The sequence below is a fragment of the Hibiscus syriacus genome, unplaced genomic scaffold (genome assembly GCF_006381635.1).
Source record: "Hibiscus syriacus cultivar Baekdansim isolate YM2019G1 unplaced genomic scaffold, ASM638163v2 tig00015087_pilon, whole genome shotgun sequence".
Classification (NCBI taxonomy): domain Eukaryota; kingdom Viridiplantae; phylum Streptophyta; class Magnoliopsida; order Malvales; family Malvaceae; genus Hibiscus; species Hibiscus syriacus.
In genome coordinates this window covers 58,590-75,222 of record NW_024062342.1, presented here as the reverse complement: position 1 = coordinate 75,222, position 16,633 = coordinate 58,590, and the positions used below count along the sequence as shown (strand labels likewise).

At 36.7% G+C, this 16,633-nt stretch overlaps 3 protein-coding genes and 1 pseudogene across 3 annotated transcripts; 3 read left to right on the top strand and 1 right to left on the bottom strand.

The window, feature by feature from the left end:
- The first annotated feature begins 2,291 nt into the window (after positions 1-2,291).
- Positions 2,292-4,072, top strand: LOC120207590 (annotated as a pseudogene).
- A 484-nt stretch (positions 4,073-4,556) lies between these two features.
- LOC120207600 (V-type proton ATPase subunit c2) lies at positions 4,557-6,056 on the top strand. The gene is made up of 3 exons (XM_039207034.1): positions 4,557-4,759; positions 4,843-5,128; positions 5,629-6,056. Exons 1-3 carry the CDS (start codon positions 4,681-4,683, stop codon positions 5,759-5,761), a joined length of 498 nt encoding a protein of 165 aa, XP_039062965.1. The 5' UTR covers positions 4,557-4,680; the 3' UTR covers positions 5,762-6,056.
- Positions 6,057-6,559: 503 nt separating this feature from the next.
- LOC120207595 (kinesin-like protein KIN-7H) lies at positions 6,560-11,130 on the bottom strand. Its single transcript, XM_039207028.1, has 13 exons — positions 10,713-11,130; positions 10,177-10,266; positions 9,971-10,071; positions 9,759-9,872; positions 9,596-9,677; positions 9,452-9,519; positions 9,288-9,353; positions 9,073-9,197; positions 8,646-8,982; positions 8,451-8,564; positions 7,389-8,354; positions 7,026-7,291; positions 6,560-6,949 (listed from the first exon to the last, which is right to left on the bottom strand). Exons 1-13 carry the CDS (start codon positions 10,924-10,926, stop codon positions 6,625-6,627), a joined length of 2,868 nt encoding a protein of 955 aa, XP_039062959.1. The 5' UTR covers positions 10,927-11,130; the 3' UTR covers positions 6,560-6,624.
- Positions 11,131-14,636: 3,506 nt separating this feature from the next.
- On the top strand, positions 14,637-15,585 carry LOC120207599 (metallothiol transferase FosB-like). Its single transcript, XM_039207033.1, has 3 exons — positions 14,637-14,964; positions 15,046-15,160; positions 15,252-15,585. Exons 1-3 carry the CDS (start codon positions 14,798-14,800, stop codon positions 15,540-15,542), a joined length of 573 nt encoding a protein of 190 aa, XP_039062964.1. The 5' UTR covers positions 14,637-14,797; the 3' UTR covers positions 15,543-15,585.
- Positions 15,586-16,633: the final 1,048 nt, after the last annotated feature.

Below are 16,633 nucleotides of genomic sequence, written 5' to 3'. Positions count from 1 at the left end.
CACCTTGTTTCGAAACGATCTTTGTTTGATTTGTTAACTTTTAGTTGATAGCCATCTTCCACACATTTCGTATACAAAGCTATCTTCAAGTCTTCCTTTTTATCAAAACAATCATCTTTCTTGATACGAATAATTTTTGTGTAACAATCAACTGCTATTTTTACTAACTCTTCTTCCGATATCTGAAGTAATTCTGGCATATTCCAGTTATACTCCCGTGGTATTTTCTGTGGGGACTTTTCTTCGGGGATTTCTTCTTCTTCTTTTTCTTCTTCATGGTTATATGAATTACAGAATGGATGTTCAACATGTTCATTCACAGTCGTAGCTTCCTCCTCATTATCATCAACAACATCTTCCTCGGCAGCGGCTATTTCATCATCAAAATTCGGGTATTGATCAATATTAAAATCATTACACGCAGGGTCTGTTTCTTCTTCTGAAACATCATCAAAATCCGAGTATTGACCAAGATCAAAGTCCGGGTATTGACCAAGATCAAATTTCGAATACCAACTAGTACTCACAATTTTTTCTGTTGGCTCATCATCGTCTAACTGGTTAATACGAAAACCGGAATTTGGTGCTGAAAGTTGATTGGGATTTGGATTAGGGAAAGGTTGTGGGTTTTGAGATTGTGTTTGGTATTGGAAATGTGGTGAAACAAAATTTGCTTGGTGATGAAATTGTGGTGGAACCATTAAATTTTGAGCACCATAAACTGGGGTTGAAAAACTTAGTTGATTACTACCCGCTACTGACCCAACTTCACTACTTCTAGGTTCAACAACATACAATGTAACATCATCTTGCGAAACACTAATGTAAGCAATGAATCGTTCAACATCTTCATTGTCGGTTAACAAATAAACTTTACCTTTTCTCTGATAAGATAGCCTAAATCCACTTAAGGGCTCTAAATTCAATTTATTTGCAATACGTAACATTAGAGTTTCATAAGTTAACTTTTTTAATGACAGTTTTAGTTGAAGATCCATGGGTAAAGGCATATATTGTAAAACACCATGAACATTCTCTCATGACCCTCCAAAACACAAATCTATCCAAACATGATCAACATTAGATGATTTCATTATTGTAAATTAATTTACTAAACAAACGAGCTGCGAAACTAAAACCTGTTGCCAGATGGGGAAGGATGTCGTTGGATATAAGAACGGATGTCGCCGGAGAGAGTGATAGATGGAGATGGAATGAGTTGCGATTTAGGGATTTAGGTTATGAGTTGCTTCTGCTGCGTAGTTATATACCCAAAACATTTGCGTTGTGAAACTAAAACCTGTTGCGAATTTGAAATTCAGTGTTGCGACAGTCAGAATCGCATTGCGATTTACATATTCGCATTGTAATTTACATATTCGCATTGCGATTTACATACTCGCATTGCGATTTACATATTCGCATTGTGATAGTCGGAAAATCGCAACGCGAATTTGGAAAATCGCAATGCGATAGTCAGAATCGCGTTACGAATCTGGAAACTGATTTGCGATACCGGAGATCGCGTTGCGAATTATCGATCGCATTGCGATTTAGTTGGTCATTTTGGCAAATCCAAAAAAAGTTGGTTAAAATCGTATATTATAAGGTATTTTTGGTCACTGAGGTTATTTTCTCTAACAGTTAACGTTCGATTTCATTGGTTAAAGGGTCATATCGTTTTTTTCTTAGTTTAAGGGTTATATTGAGTATAAAAGAAAGTTTAGGGGTTAAATTGACTTTTTTGTAAAAGTTTGAGGCTTCAAATATCATTAAATATAAAATTTGTTGTTAGAAGGATTTAAACTCGTATAAATTTTGTTAAAAACTAAAATCTGATATTTTAATATTTTTAAATTTCCAAAATAATTTGAATGAAAATACTAAAAACATGTTTTTTATGTTTTCTAATTTTATATCATTTTCAAATTTGATGTTTTCTAATTTCACTCATTTGAGATTATGAGATCAATATTATATGTTAATGTACAATTCAAATTGTTATCAATTTTTTAATAAAAAATATGAGTTTGAAACATAATAAATAATAAGGTAATTATTTTATAACTTTTAATAGTCGATAGAATCAGCAAAGCAACTCTTTATAATCTTAGAATTGTTTTGTAATTTTTAATGGTTGAGGATTCAGAAAAATAATATCTTATAATTGGAGTACTATTTGTTTACTTTTCCCATATTTTTTATGGCGCCAACACTATTTTGCCGGCTACTTTTCTTTGTTTCCCCCAGTAAATTTCTTTCTTCTCTCGTGTACTCGTTTGATGGGGAAAATGAATTTACTTGGAGTTTTGATGGAAACCATTGCATCACAGTCAATGGACACCATTAAAACAGGCCTTATTTGGCCTCTAAGAGCGGCATGGATAGCTGGGATTCTTCCCCTTCTCATCGCTTCACTGCCTTCTCCTCATCTCAATCCATTTCACGCCCTTCTACAAGCCTTTGCTTCATCCAATGTAAGGACCATTTTTCTTTTTGGATTTTATCATATTTTTTAAGAAATTCCCATCAAATTTCATTCTTTCTAACAATTTTTTTCATGGGGTTTTATGGCTAATGTAGAGGTTCACGGTTCCACAGAGTTTCTTTCTGCACTTTTATATGTTGGGTGTGGTTTGGACAACCACCTTGTTAATGAGCATTTGGTACTTTGCATACAAAGTTACATCTTTGGGTTCCGAGCCTTTGAGTCATGTTGCAGCTGTTAGTCACCTGACAGGCGGGTCACATGTTTTTTCCCTACACAAGTCTCGTTTTACCACGGCCGAAGATAGATTCAATGTTTGGAAGTCTGTGTTTTGTTGTTGTTGATGGAAATTCATGTACTGAGGCGGCTTTATGAGACCTTTCATGTCTTCAACTATAGCACTTCAGCTAGGATGCACACAACTGGTATCTAGTGAGTCGCTGAACACATTTGCTAAGTTTATGAATTGCCATCGATGAATTATTCAATTATTTGTTTGTTAGGAGAATGTTAAACCTAGTATAAGGAGAAGGCAAAGAAGAAGTTAGGATTTAATATGTTTCTGTTTTGCTTATTGATTTATTATGATACTTGGAAGAGTATTTGGAAGATTGACAATAAGATGATTCTTTTTCCCTTTTTTACTGAGCATGATCAGTTAACGCATGAGCTTGACTATTGATTGAAGTTGATTATCTTAAATGTCCTTGTAGTTTGTATTTAGTTCTGATTGTATGATGATTGTTTTGGCAGTTATTATACAGCAGCACCTCTGTCACTCTGTACAATTTGTGCACTAGAGGCTTTTAATTTTGCAGCTGATCAAGTAGCTGAATTTAAAGTTAAAGGTCAAGAAATGCTGTCAATTACAGATTTCGATTTGTGGGGTTATGTGAAGCCTATAACAAGGCTTGGATGGTGCCAATGGGCTGGTGCTGCTATATTTTCTTGGGGGTGGTTCCATCAATTTTGTTGTCATGCGATTCTTGTAGGTGTTTTCGCCTGTTAAACCTATATTCGCTTGTGGGTAATTCCAAATTTTTTGGAATGGAACAAAATGATGCTTGCTCTGAAACTTGTGCTCATCCGGATGCTGGTTTTCTGGTTTTGGTACAGAGATCACTTAGAGAACGTGGGGATCGAACTGAATATGTGATTCCACATGGAGATTGGTTTGAAATTGTCTCGAGTCCGCACTATTTAGTTGAGATGGTGATTTTCTTTCTCCCTTGTGGATGCTTGTGTATGCCATGGTTGTTGTCAAACAGACAAGTTATGATCATTATCTCCTTGCATCTGTACAGATAATATATGCCGGTCTATTGGTCGCTAGTGGAGGAACCGACATTACCATATGTCTACTTATTGGATTTGTGGTATTTTGTACCATCCTTATCTATTTTCCAGAACTATGCAGATTATAAACAATGTTCCCTGTAGCTGAATATTTTGTAACTCATGTTCGGCTGACTGTTTCAGGTAGCTAATCTTGCCTTTACTGAAGCAGAAACTCACCGGTGGTACCTTCAGAAGTTCGAGGACTATCCGCAAAACTGGTGGGCCATTGTTCCATATGTTTATTAGTTACGAGAGACAAGTTTCGAAGTATATTTAGTAAACCGGGTTAGCTCCTGCTGTGCTGTTGTCTGTAATCCCCTGTTTGACATCCCTATGTTGTGTGTGTTAAATGGAAAGTGGATTCTACCCATTTTCACAACCCAATGGAAAGAGAATTGTTGTTGGACATTATCATTGAACAGTGTATTGAAAACTTCTAGAAACGTTTCAATAATCAAATAAATAATGAAATTTGTCCAAGAGTTACCTATCTTTACTTTGTCCTATAAGTCTGTCTCGAACAAATATCTGAATCTGGTCCGGTCCGGTCCGGTCCGGCTTTTGAATACTCATATTGATTTACCTTGAAAAGAAAATTAGTGAGGCTCTCTCTCTTAGATAATGGCATTTGAGCCCATAAAATGGTCTTATTTGGCCCAAAATACGCCCATAGAAATTTAGCCAAAATCGAGACTCCTTTAATGGTATTGGTTACGGCACTATTACGTTCACGAGGGTCCACTGAGAAATTTCGTGGTTGTCTCTACTCTGATCTGGAAAGAAATCGACCGATCACATAGTTCCCAAATCTGTTCAAATCGTCGGGGAAATTGTTGAGAAACTGAAAGTCTAAGATGGCTTCCACATTCAGCGGCGATGAAACTGCTCCTTTCTTTGGCTTCCTCGGCGCCGCTGCGGCCCTCGTTTTCTCCTGTAAAAAGCCCCAACCCAAATGTTAAATTTTCGGTTCTTCATGGTTCTGGTTTCCCCAACCAAGTGATTTGTTTTTTTTTCAGGTATGGGAGCTGCGTATGGGACGGCCAAGAGCGGTGTAGGTGTGGCGTCGATGGGAGTGATGAGGCCGGAGCTGGTTATGAAATCAATCGTCCCCGTTGTTATGGCCGGTGTTTTGGGTATTTATGGGTTGATTATTGCGGTTATTATTAGCACTGGGATTAACCCGAAGGCCAAATCTTACTACCTTTTCGATGGCTACGCTCATCTTTCCTCTGGTCTTGCTTGTGGCCTCGCTGGTCTCTCAGCCGGCATGGCTATTGGAATCGTCGGCGATGCTGGTGTTAGGTATTGTCATCTAATTTGCTTTCGCTGTTTTGCATTTCAGCTCTTTAGAACTGAAATGTTGTTTGCTCGAATCAAATTTCATTTGCTGCATAGATTTTTTCGAAGCAGTGAAAAAGTAATTGTGTAATAACTGTGATCGTATGATTGACCTTGCACTCACATTCACCAATTCTGATAAAACTATAGTGGTAAACTTCTTCTTGTTGAGTGAATTCAAACCTGGATCTGCTGGAATTTGACTTGGTTCACAAAATGTAATTTATTTTGATTTATGCAATGTATGTGGAAGTTACAAAGATGAAAACTTTGAAAGATAGCATTTTTATTTTCTTTTAAAATCTTGCTGATGCTTTGCAGAGAAGCTAAGAATTGTTGCCGATGAATATAGAATATAGATCGTCATAATTATTACAAAGCTGAGAATTCCTCGGTTTTGAGATTCATTGCAATTGTGAGAATATGCTTGATTGATATAGTTTTTTCTATGCATTTATTTGCAGAGCCAATGCTCAACAGCCAAAGCTTTTTGTTGGAATGATTCTTATCCTCATTTTTGCCGAGGCTTTGGCTCTGTATGGACTCATCGTCGGTATCATCCTCTCTTCTCGTGCTGGTCAATCCCGAGCAGAGTAGAGTGCAAGATTCTGAAACTTGGGATGTTGCTAGTTGCCATTAGTTGGTTGTTTTGCATCCGATTCTTGTCACTAGCATGCAGTATGAAACATTGGTGAAGTTATTCTGAACTCGTTCATGGATCTTATTTAAGCGTTCTATGTTGTTTGTATGATTAGAAGATAGATTTAATTCAAAATAGATCATGTTTTGCATTGCTTTTCTTATCTATTTCTGGAATCTAGTGTAAGTTCAATGTACTGAAAAGACCATTTTTATGATACTTGATCTCAGTTCTGTCTCTGTTCATCTTTCTTTTGGTATTGAAATGATGAAGTTCTACTATCAGCTTCCCCACTTCACCATTTTTATTTCTTAATGCGGAGACCGTTGTATGGTCATTGTTAAGCTTATTAGGGTTGTATATGGATTCAATTTTAGGCTTAATTATGAGCTTCATCATTTTACTTTGTGAAAAACAAAAAGTTAGTCGTTTGTTAATTATGAGCTTTAATTAACAATGCTCTATAATATATAAATTGATTGAAATGTACATCCATATACCAAGGAAAATTATTTAACAAAAATGAGAACTACATACAAGTAAAATGTATTTTACTTTTTAGTTTTATATTGTATAATTGGATCTTACCTCTTTGTTGGTTAAAATTCATTTACACGATGTAAAAAACTTTTAGTTTTACACTGAATTAGGATTTTACCTCTTTGATTTGATTTAAGTAATAAAACTGATCCTTGACGTTGGTTTAACCGATTTACAAACTCTTCCATTGCACTAAAATCAGGAAACAGAAACTTTCAAAAACAAAGGAAATATGTGTGGATGAAATCAAACAACTATCATGTATATATATAATTAACACCTATAACATAGACAATACACTGCGTTTCAAAGTATTATGTCTCATGGGTGTGTGTTGTCCCAGTGTAAAGTTAAGACCAAACATTTCCTTGAACGTCTTCTCTGGATTTTCAAAACCAGCCAGCTTTGCAACAATGGCAGCACTCTCAGCAATGTGTTCCATGTCATTGCAGTCACTCCACAAGAGGTTAACCAACTTCAACCTCCTTTGTTTCGCGTTCAACTCAATTCCCCATTTACGAAAGAGATTCTCTATTTCAACCTTGGAGAGCTTCTTGCTTATCCTCTGGCACAACTTTTGCCTCTCCCGACGTAGAGCCTTCTCACTGTTTGCAAAGTTCAAAACATCAGTGGCTTCTAGGTTGATGTAATAAGCATATAAACATACACATATATATATACCTAGAAGCGCGAGTAAGGACTCGACCGTTTTCGACCATTTTATGGCCATCGGTGAACGTGTTCTTCATGAAGGACAGCCTCCTATGTTCCACCTCCATGTATATATAATCTTTTGGATCTCCCTTGAATAGCAGGAAGAAGTAAGTCCTATGGACCAGTGACACATTGCAGTCACGCCAGAGTTCAATTATCTCTTTTTGAAGCCTCTTAAATTCTGAAGGCCACGCTGAAGAGCTTCCATAAGTCTCTGGTGTTGCGTTCGTCACCTGTACTGGTCATGCATGAACATGTTTTTACACGAACTTTCGTAGTAAAGTATACCCTTTATAATATAATCAGGATAAAAAGAAATCAAACACTCACCGGTGAATCACCATGTTGGTTATCGTACTTGTGATTACTAGACATTTCTTCAGTTCCTCTTGTTGAGGTATGGAAATCGGTACTAATCTGATTCCCTGGGGTTGGGACTCTAACACTCCAACCAGCGGCACTTGTAAAAGAACTTTGAGATTCAAGTGGTGATTTCACGGCATTAAGCTCATTAACAGTAGCACTCGTTGAAGAATTTGGAGATTCATTTCTAATAAACTCCTCCGCCTCGCCCTGGTGATCAAACTTCAATGCAGAAGATTTTCTGTGGAAATTGTATGGTCTTTCAGTGAAATCTTTTGCATTTTGCACGGGAGATGTGCCATCATTCTCTTCTGCCTTCTCAATCCACTGAGAAACAGTCATCAGACTCGCTTTACAACTTCTACTCCTAGTAAATCTCAAGCTTCTACAGCCATAGGGTTCATGTTTCAGCTGACATAAATATGCTTTTTCAGGAGGTTCAAAAACCATATTTTTATTTAAATCAGATGACTTGGATTCTTGCTTTGATATATCTTCATTGTCAACTTCTATCACTCCTGAAATAGTTGTGTTTTCCCCAGGGGATGAGCCATCGTGATGAATCTTTGGGCGAGACTCTGAAAAACTTGAGTCCAAATATCTGTTCATACTCGAATTCGGGTCAATGCAACGAACTTCCTTGCACGGTGTCTCTGAATTTTCATAGTTATTCTCCTCCTGGCGAAGAGTACTTCCGACAAAAACAGAAAATCTCGGTGACAGCTGCGGGGAGGAGGCACTTGGACGTGGTATAGTCAATTTGAAGTCGGGAAGCTGAAGGAAGTTCTCTTCAGAGGTGAAACTTTGTATATCTGAAGGACAGCGGGATCTAACTCCAACAGACAAAACCGGTCTCACAATGATTGAATTTGCAGAGTCCAGTGAATCTCTATCTCGCACTCGCAGTTTGGGGTACTGAGAATCTGAACTTACCTGGTGAATGAGGACATGCAGGAATTAAACTTTGGATGGTGAAGTGAACTTAAAAGATGCATCAAATGCTTTAGTAATATATGCATATATACATACTTTCACTAGTTTTTCAGCTCCAGGACTTTCATTGTTAGCCGTTTGTCGTATCCCCTCAACCACAGACCAAGCAAGGTCTCTTTGCTGAATCAGAATGGCTACCTCTTTCTTTAGCTGCATGAAGCATGGAGGAAAATCAAAACAATAATTCATGGATTAAATCCAAAGATGTATTCACTATACCTATATCATCACCTTTTCAATTTCGAGGTCTTTCTCTCGCAGCAACGCATCAGAAATCGAGGAAGTTGGCCTTGTTCTTGCAATTCTCAACTCATTCTCTAATCTAGCCATTTCTCTTTGCATTTGCTTAACTAATGCTTTATCAGACAGCACCAAATTAACTTGACCATTGGTAATCACTTCTTTAGCACAACTTGCAAATAAGAGGGTGTTTCTTGATTGTTCGACATGCGACTGTGCCGGACTCATGGTACAAATTATAGCAGTTCTAGCATTGCCTCCGAGGGAAGACTGAAGTATCCGGGTCAGCTTCGAATCTCTGTAAGGAATGTGTCCATTTTTTCCCTTGCTGCAACCAAGTACAAATTTATACCAAGATACATTAGATGATTCATGAAGTGCTACAAACATTTAGTAGTAATCTGATGAAACAACTGACCTCAGCTTACGTATAACAGTTCCAAGCGTTAGTAAACTGCGATTTATATGGCAACCTTCTTTCAACCTAGCACAGGCTGATGATGTCTGAGATGCACGTTCGCTTCCTGCAAGATCAACAAAGTTCTAGACAAAACAGAGTGAAAATGTCAGTTGCTTTCAAATATTGGTTAATCAATCAAATCTTGACCGAAACAGATATATGTTGTTTCATACCACTGAGGCCACGAGGGTGCTTGATTTGTCATTGCCTAAAAACTCTCGTGCAGAACTTTCGACCGTCTGATGAAAGGAAAATAGACAGATGATATGAAAATAAATTTCACATCATTGTTAAGTGAATAATATCTAAAAGTTTAGCAATGGAACACAAAACATACCACTCTCAAAATCTGATGGGATCTAGAGCTTGTCTCATTGAGAGAGGTCTCCCCTATTTGTCTTTGAGCTGCCAATGTCACCAAGGCATGCTTAAATATGCAGTCAATGGCAAGTGAAAGGAAGACTTGTTGACATAATCTTACCTTCACAAATAGATAAAAGCTCCTTAAAGTGATTCCAGTCCCGCAGAGTTTCTTCTGTGAGTTTAACGACAACCGTTCCCCTCTATCGAAATAGATATCTGTTAGTAAGATAAGTCCATAAAACTCGGTTCCTCATAAACATAGGTGATAGGACTGGACTCACTTCGTGGTCATCTCGAAGCTGAAGGGGAGAACCCTCTAAACTAAGGAGGTCCCTGACTGATTCATTGTAGATCTCCATAGCAGAGAACTTCAAGATAAACTCTCTTTCCTTGTGCTACAAAAAAGTAGTTGTGGTTTTTGTCAAAGAAGGAAATACAACGGAAAAGTATAACCACAAAGGGAGCAACAAAAACCATTGTATGTCTTCATTACCCTCTGTATGTAATCATATATATCTGCCATGGCATACTCCGTAATTCCAGTCATCGTATAAGTTTTTCCGCTGCTCGTTTGCCCGTAAGCAAAAATAGTAGCTGAAACATAGTTTATGAATTGACAGTTGAAATTAGGAAGTTGTTTATGGAGTCACAAAAGAGCCTTGGGAGTATCCAAAAAGATAGGAAAGAGATGTAACTCACAGTTTATGCCCCTGACAACTGAAAGGGCAATTTCCTTAGCTCCTTCTTCATACACTCGCCTATTGGGACATTTAGAGCTAAAAACCCTGTCTAAAAATCACCAAGGAGACTCATGATTCCAGAAGAAACCACTGGTGTCAACTCCATACATGACAACATGCTTTAATTATACTATCTCTATAAGGCATTGCATTAGAGGCCAGAAACCTAAAAGTGGCTATAAGATCATCATGGTGGACCGGTAGTATGTAACAAAATGTATATCGGTAAAGTAATTTCGCACTCCGGCTATGGAAACGGGTTTGAAGGAAAAATATTTCTATCATCTTAGGGCCTATTCAAAGGTTTCTGCAGTAAAATTTTCTATCATACAGCAATTGACATTAACATTATCCAGAATTTTGTTTCAAATACTAAGACTTCATTAGTCATTTCCAGAAATCGAGAGGCAATTTCAAAACTTTGGTAAGGATATAAACTAAGGGGAAAGCAATCAAATTTAGATAAACTGGATATCTAAAAGTCTAAGCACTTACCAAATGTATAGGAAGTCGGGTACATGGATTTCTCGGAAACCGAAAGGCCGTTCCTGTATATGATAGTGTTATCACTGATGCATTCCCAGTCAGAAACATCATGCCTATCAATCTCCTTGTCGTTGAGAGGCCGCAATCGAACCGAAACAAAAATTCTCTCCTCACAACCTGTTGGCTCCTGCACTTCCTCCTCTCTACCATCCACTACCACCATCTTTCAGCTTCCCTCTTCCAAAAAAAAAGCTAATGAAAACTATACCATGAATAGAAAATTCAATTCAACGAAGCTGTGGCCTATTCACCTTAGCTTCCTACCACCTATATGCTTCTCTATTCAATCAAGGGGATCGGTATTCAAATGGTCAGACAATGAAGTCTCGTTGGGCTCCTATAAAAACACCCAACTTTTAGACATTTGCAATCAACAAGTAATCACGGGTTAGTGCTAAATTCACTCAAAATTTTGTTCTTTATTCATATATTTCAAAGCCAGATTCTCATGTTACAATATTTCTTCACAGGAAAAAGAAATGGAAGTTTTTGAGAATCAAGATGTTTCCAATTTTACCTTGGGATTGAAGATTTGAATACACCTTGCATTCCCTTTTTTCCAAGGAAATGTTTGGTTTTTCCCCCAGCTTTACATTTGGGACAACAACAATCACCCTGGTTTTTTCTTCTTCTCTCTTATTATATGTGTTCCAGTTTTGTCTATATTTAGACCTGGAAAAAACCAACAAAATCCCAATAATAACTTGTCCCAAATTCCAATTCCCAAATATAGACACCCACATGAAAGAAAATCAAATATCCTTTCCGCAATTGTAGAATTACAATACTTTTGTTTTTTGTGCCATATTTTTACCACAATCATTACATCAACACTAAACTTCAAATTCTTCAGCTTTGGTAACCTCAAAGTTGAAATCTTTCCAGGGTGTATTTTCATGCATATAATGGAAGTGAGATATTGAAGTGGTTATAGTGTCTGCTTCTTTTGTTTAATTGTTAGTTTATTTTTTCAGAGCTTCTCTTTGAAAAAAAATAACTAGCTTTTGAATTAAAACAAAAAATGGAGAAGCTTTTTGATAACAGAGATTGAAAAGAGGCCCCTGCATGTGCATGAAAATTTTGTTTATAAATAATCTATGGTTTATTTGAATATATAAGATGGCCATGCAAAGACCTGATTTGAAGTTTTGTCCAATACTTGGGAATCTGTATTATGAAGAGGGGGTCTTCAAGCTAGAATACTGAAAAACTAAGCTTATTCTTATGATTCCCAGGATGTGATCTTTGTTATAGCTGAAGTACAAAGAACTAGGATACACACGATAAATAGAAGATGTATCATTAAACAATCGAGTAGGGATCGAGTATATCTATCAGTTGTTGCCATTAATAAGCATAAAAATAGGGGCCCCGAAATCCAGTATATCTATCAGTTGTTGCCATTAAGAATCATAAAAATAGGGGCTCCGAAATCGAGTATATCTATCAGTTGTTGCCATTAAGAAGCATAAAAATAGGAGGCCCGAAATCGAATATATCTAGAAAATAGGGCCCCTTTATAAGAATTTGCACAGGACCCCCAACAACCTAGCCACGACCCTGTCTAAAATGATTACAAGATAATATATGTTCAAAAAAAAATTAATTATTGATAATGCACACACATGTCTTGTGAAACTAACAATTTTTTTTATTTCAGAGGCCACTCAATGAATTCTGAGTAGGCCATATTGGTTTCGAAGATTGGTACAAACCACTGTTTTGCTTTCAAAAGAGTTTCGTCCAACAAGGCCTCAACTATTTGATTTCAAGCTAGTGGACAAATAGTGGGATGACAATGGAGCCTGAACTTCATACTACTAAATGTATTGTTTATAGATTGGGTTCATGAATAGTATTAATATGTTGGGGGTAAACTACCTTGCTGTGGGTCACTAAATTATTGAAGTTGTTTTGTTTTGATCAGTGAACCATGAATTTTGTCAATTAAATCACTAAATTTTAAAATGATTTCAATCACGCCACTGACTATTAACAGAATTGTCTACGTAATAGTTAAATAAATTTGTATAGTTACACATTTTTGTTCATTACTTATACATTCTATTAATCTAGTCATAATTTCATTAAAAATATTTTTTAAAATAGTTTTAATAAGATAATGGCACGCATCACAATCTTATTAGAGAGATTAAATGAAATAGAATAGGATGGAAACCAGTCAGGGTACTGGAGGAGGTTTAGGTGCACCTTAACTAATCTTAATTGATGCTTAGAAAAATATGAAATAGAAAATAGAATGAGGGAATCAAACTTGGAATTGGAGGTAGTCGGCAACCCACGTATGTTTTCAGTGGCGGATATATGTGTACGTGTTCACCCTGAAATCTGAATTTTTTTATATTAATTGTTCATTTTACTAATAGTGTCCACTCTGAAATTTTATTTGTGACTACCATGTACAAAAAATTTCTATTATTAATACATGTGTGTCTACCTTGAAAAATATTTTTGGATCTACCACTACAAATTAGTTAACCCTATTCCATATGAAATAGGGTAAGGGGGAGGTAGGGTAGTAGGATGCCCCTAACGCCAGGTTGAGAGCAGCTTCTGTGGAAGACCTTCGTTATGAATTGCCCTCAGTGGGACTCGATCCCACGACCACAAGGTTAACAAGCTTGCGCTAACGCCGGACATTATATCGATTATCCTGTAGGCTGGTTCCAACAGATGATTTACAAGAGAAAATTCACCCAAAACCAGAGAAAACAAGTCTCTAGGGTTTAACGAAATATTATAAAATCAAACAATGCAAAAATCAGTCCACAAGCCGGACTGTTATAGCCAAAAATCATGTTTATCCGAAAATCACTCTAAATTGAAATTCGAAATAAAATAAACAATATGCAAAAAATCCGGCTCAAATCGGATTTAAATTGACTTCCTAACTGACAAGCAAAATATTACCATAAATATTAAAAAAATAAATAAAACTAGTGATTCGGAGGGAAAATAGTAGAATTTGAGGTCGAAAAAAAGGCCACATGGAGCTATACTCAATGTGGACAGCATGCGTCGAAATGGGCTTTCCGAATTGGGGTCTTATGCGCTATTCCGACACTTATAGCCAAAGTTATGGCCAAAAGACTGAAACGCACTCAAAACGGCCCCAATGAGGAACATATCACAATCAACTCTCGCCTTTGCGATGATCTGCCAACTCATGGTATCTCAGCGCCATCAAGGTACAATCTGACAGCTCAGTATTATTTGTCTCGGATCCGCCTACATCAGTCAACCAAAATGTAATTACTTGAATCCACAAGACCACAACCACTAGAAAATAATATTTCATTTATCACCACTCAAGGCTTTATTTATAGGATAATGGACCTTTGAACTTAGACTGGTACACAGTCCAGCCCATTATCTTTTCTAGTAATGATATTATTAGCATTGCCAGAAAAATAGTATATTTATCAGCAACCATGTCAAGCCATCACGACGCATGCATGGGCAATTACGTAGAAAAAAAAAATCTCGAAATGATCCAAAGAAGGATCTGTCAAGTGTCAAACTTGTGTTGTCGTTTGAGTGAGACGTCAAGGAAACATCAAAGAAATTTCCCAGTTTTTTTTGGAACTTTGGCACTTTCTGTCTTTAGGATACCTCGAAGGGCTAAAAGGGCTCTGTTTTTACTTGATGTTTGTTTGATTATATAGCTTTCGAAATCACCGTTTTTGGGGTAACCACTGAATCATATAGTTATATTCAACATGAACATATTTTATTCGAAGGGTTTAGGCAACAAGCTAAAGCTGTCAACTTTGTTTCTTCTTGTAACTTGTTTCATGGCTCTCATGGTTCGAGAAGAAAGCACTTTTAAAGCAGTATGCATCTGATTGGGAGCATGAGAATTTGCTAGGAAAGTTCCTTATAATTACTTGAATTTCAATTCAGGAAATTAGGTGCTTCCCCAAATATTCTGCTTTATAAGAGGATCCCAAGGCAGTAACCTAGTCATGCAAAGTGTTTGCTGAGAAAACCAAGTGTAAAAGAGTGAAAAATACATGATGGAGATTGAGGAAGTAAACAACTACGAGGCATTGCCGCTTCTCTCTTTGAATCATGTATCATTGTTGTGTCGATCGGTTTCCGAATCGGCGAGGTTCTACGAAGAAGTCTTGGGATTTGTTCTCATCAAACGCCCCTCTTCTTTCAAGTTCAATGGAGCTTGGTAAGCTTGTTGTTTTAAACTGAAAATCCTGTTTTTAATGGAACAGGATGTTAAATGACTGGTCTCCTTTATTTCTTGCAGGTTGTACAATTATGGCATTGGGATACACTTAATTGAAAATCCATCAATCGATGAATTCGATGCAATTGTCGAACCCCGGACAATTAATCCCAAGGACAATCACATATCCTTCCAGGTATAATATATGAATTCGAATCAAATCTATCAGAAACCAATACTGCTGCACAGCTTTTGGTTATAACAAGTTCTTTGTTCTGTGATGACAGTGTATCGATGTTGGCCTTGTCAAGGGGAGACTTAAAGGCATGGGAATGAAGTATGTCACCGCAGTGGTCGAAGACGAAAGGAACAGAGTCGAACAGGTGTTCTTCCATGACCCGGATGGGTACATGATTGAGCTCTGCAACTGCGAGAACATCCCAATCATTCCCCTTGCTTCTTGCTCATTCAAGCCGAGGCTACGCAATGTCATCAAGGCCGAACCGGCTAAATGCGGATTCATGGAAAACGCAATGATGGAGAGCTTGAGCATGGAGATGCTGAACATTGCATTTTGAAGTGCACCCAAGTTTAAAACAAGAAAATGATGAACTCCACTTTATTTTTCCAGCTATTGTATGCTGAAATTGTTTTCTACAGGTCTTATAATGGTGTCTATTTGGTTTCATGAAGAAATTGTATTATTTAAGGTTGAGAGATTAATCAAGTTGTAATCCCAATGTAATACATACATATGTTGATTTATCTGGTTCAATCAAGGACTATATTCCCCTCTAGATTAATTTTTTTGCTTAGTTGTTTAAACTCAGAAGCCTGTGATTTTTCATTAGCCCCACCTTGTATGATTGTATTATAAATAATACTTGATTGGACTTGACATTCATTGCCCTTCGTCCATTTGTTGTAGGAAGATGTGCTTGCCTTTGCTTGAAGTAATGGGGTCTTTTATATTTTTGGATTTTTCTTGTTGTTTTTACTTGTTGTTTTTAAGGTAGATACATGATGGAAGAAAAAAAAATGTGGTGATGGTCAATTTATTTGATAAAGGTTAGGTAATTATCATGTTGAATGTGAATTCATAATATAAACACTTATATCATATAATGTAGGTCTAAATCATCCATTACCCCACCAACGCTAACATCATTGTGATTGAGAAAGATCATACATATGATTAAAATAAAAAAAGAATCTCAATTGCTAACACATTTAAATTAAAATAAAGGGAATTATTGGTGTTCCAAATGATGGTTCTTGGCCACCTATAATCTTTACATTACTTTGTTGAACCTCATCCTAATCCACCATAACCAATCAATCATAGCAAGGACCAAGACACTGTATATCATTATTAATTCAACATGTTGATTATCTTCCCAGGTCTTGAAGCTAGATTTTAAACACAGAAAAACATTTATGAACTTGGGTAAGTGGTATTTGTTCACTATTGAAGGTAATTTAAGACATTTAAGGAATCTAATTTCCCTTTTTTTTCATTGAAGATGTAGATTATTAACCGCAGGAGATGAAAATAGAGCAGTTGGATTGGTACAACAACCATCCTGCAAAAAAGATATCTAATTTCCCATGGTTTTGTCATGTAGAAAGAGAAAACAGGGGAGTTAAGTACAACAACCATGGGGAACAG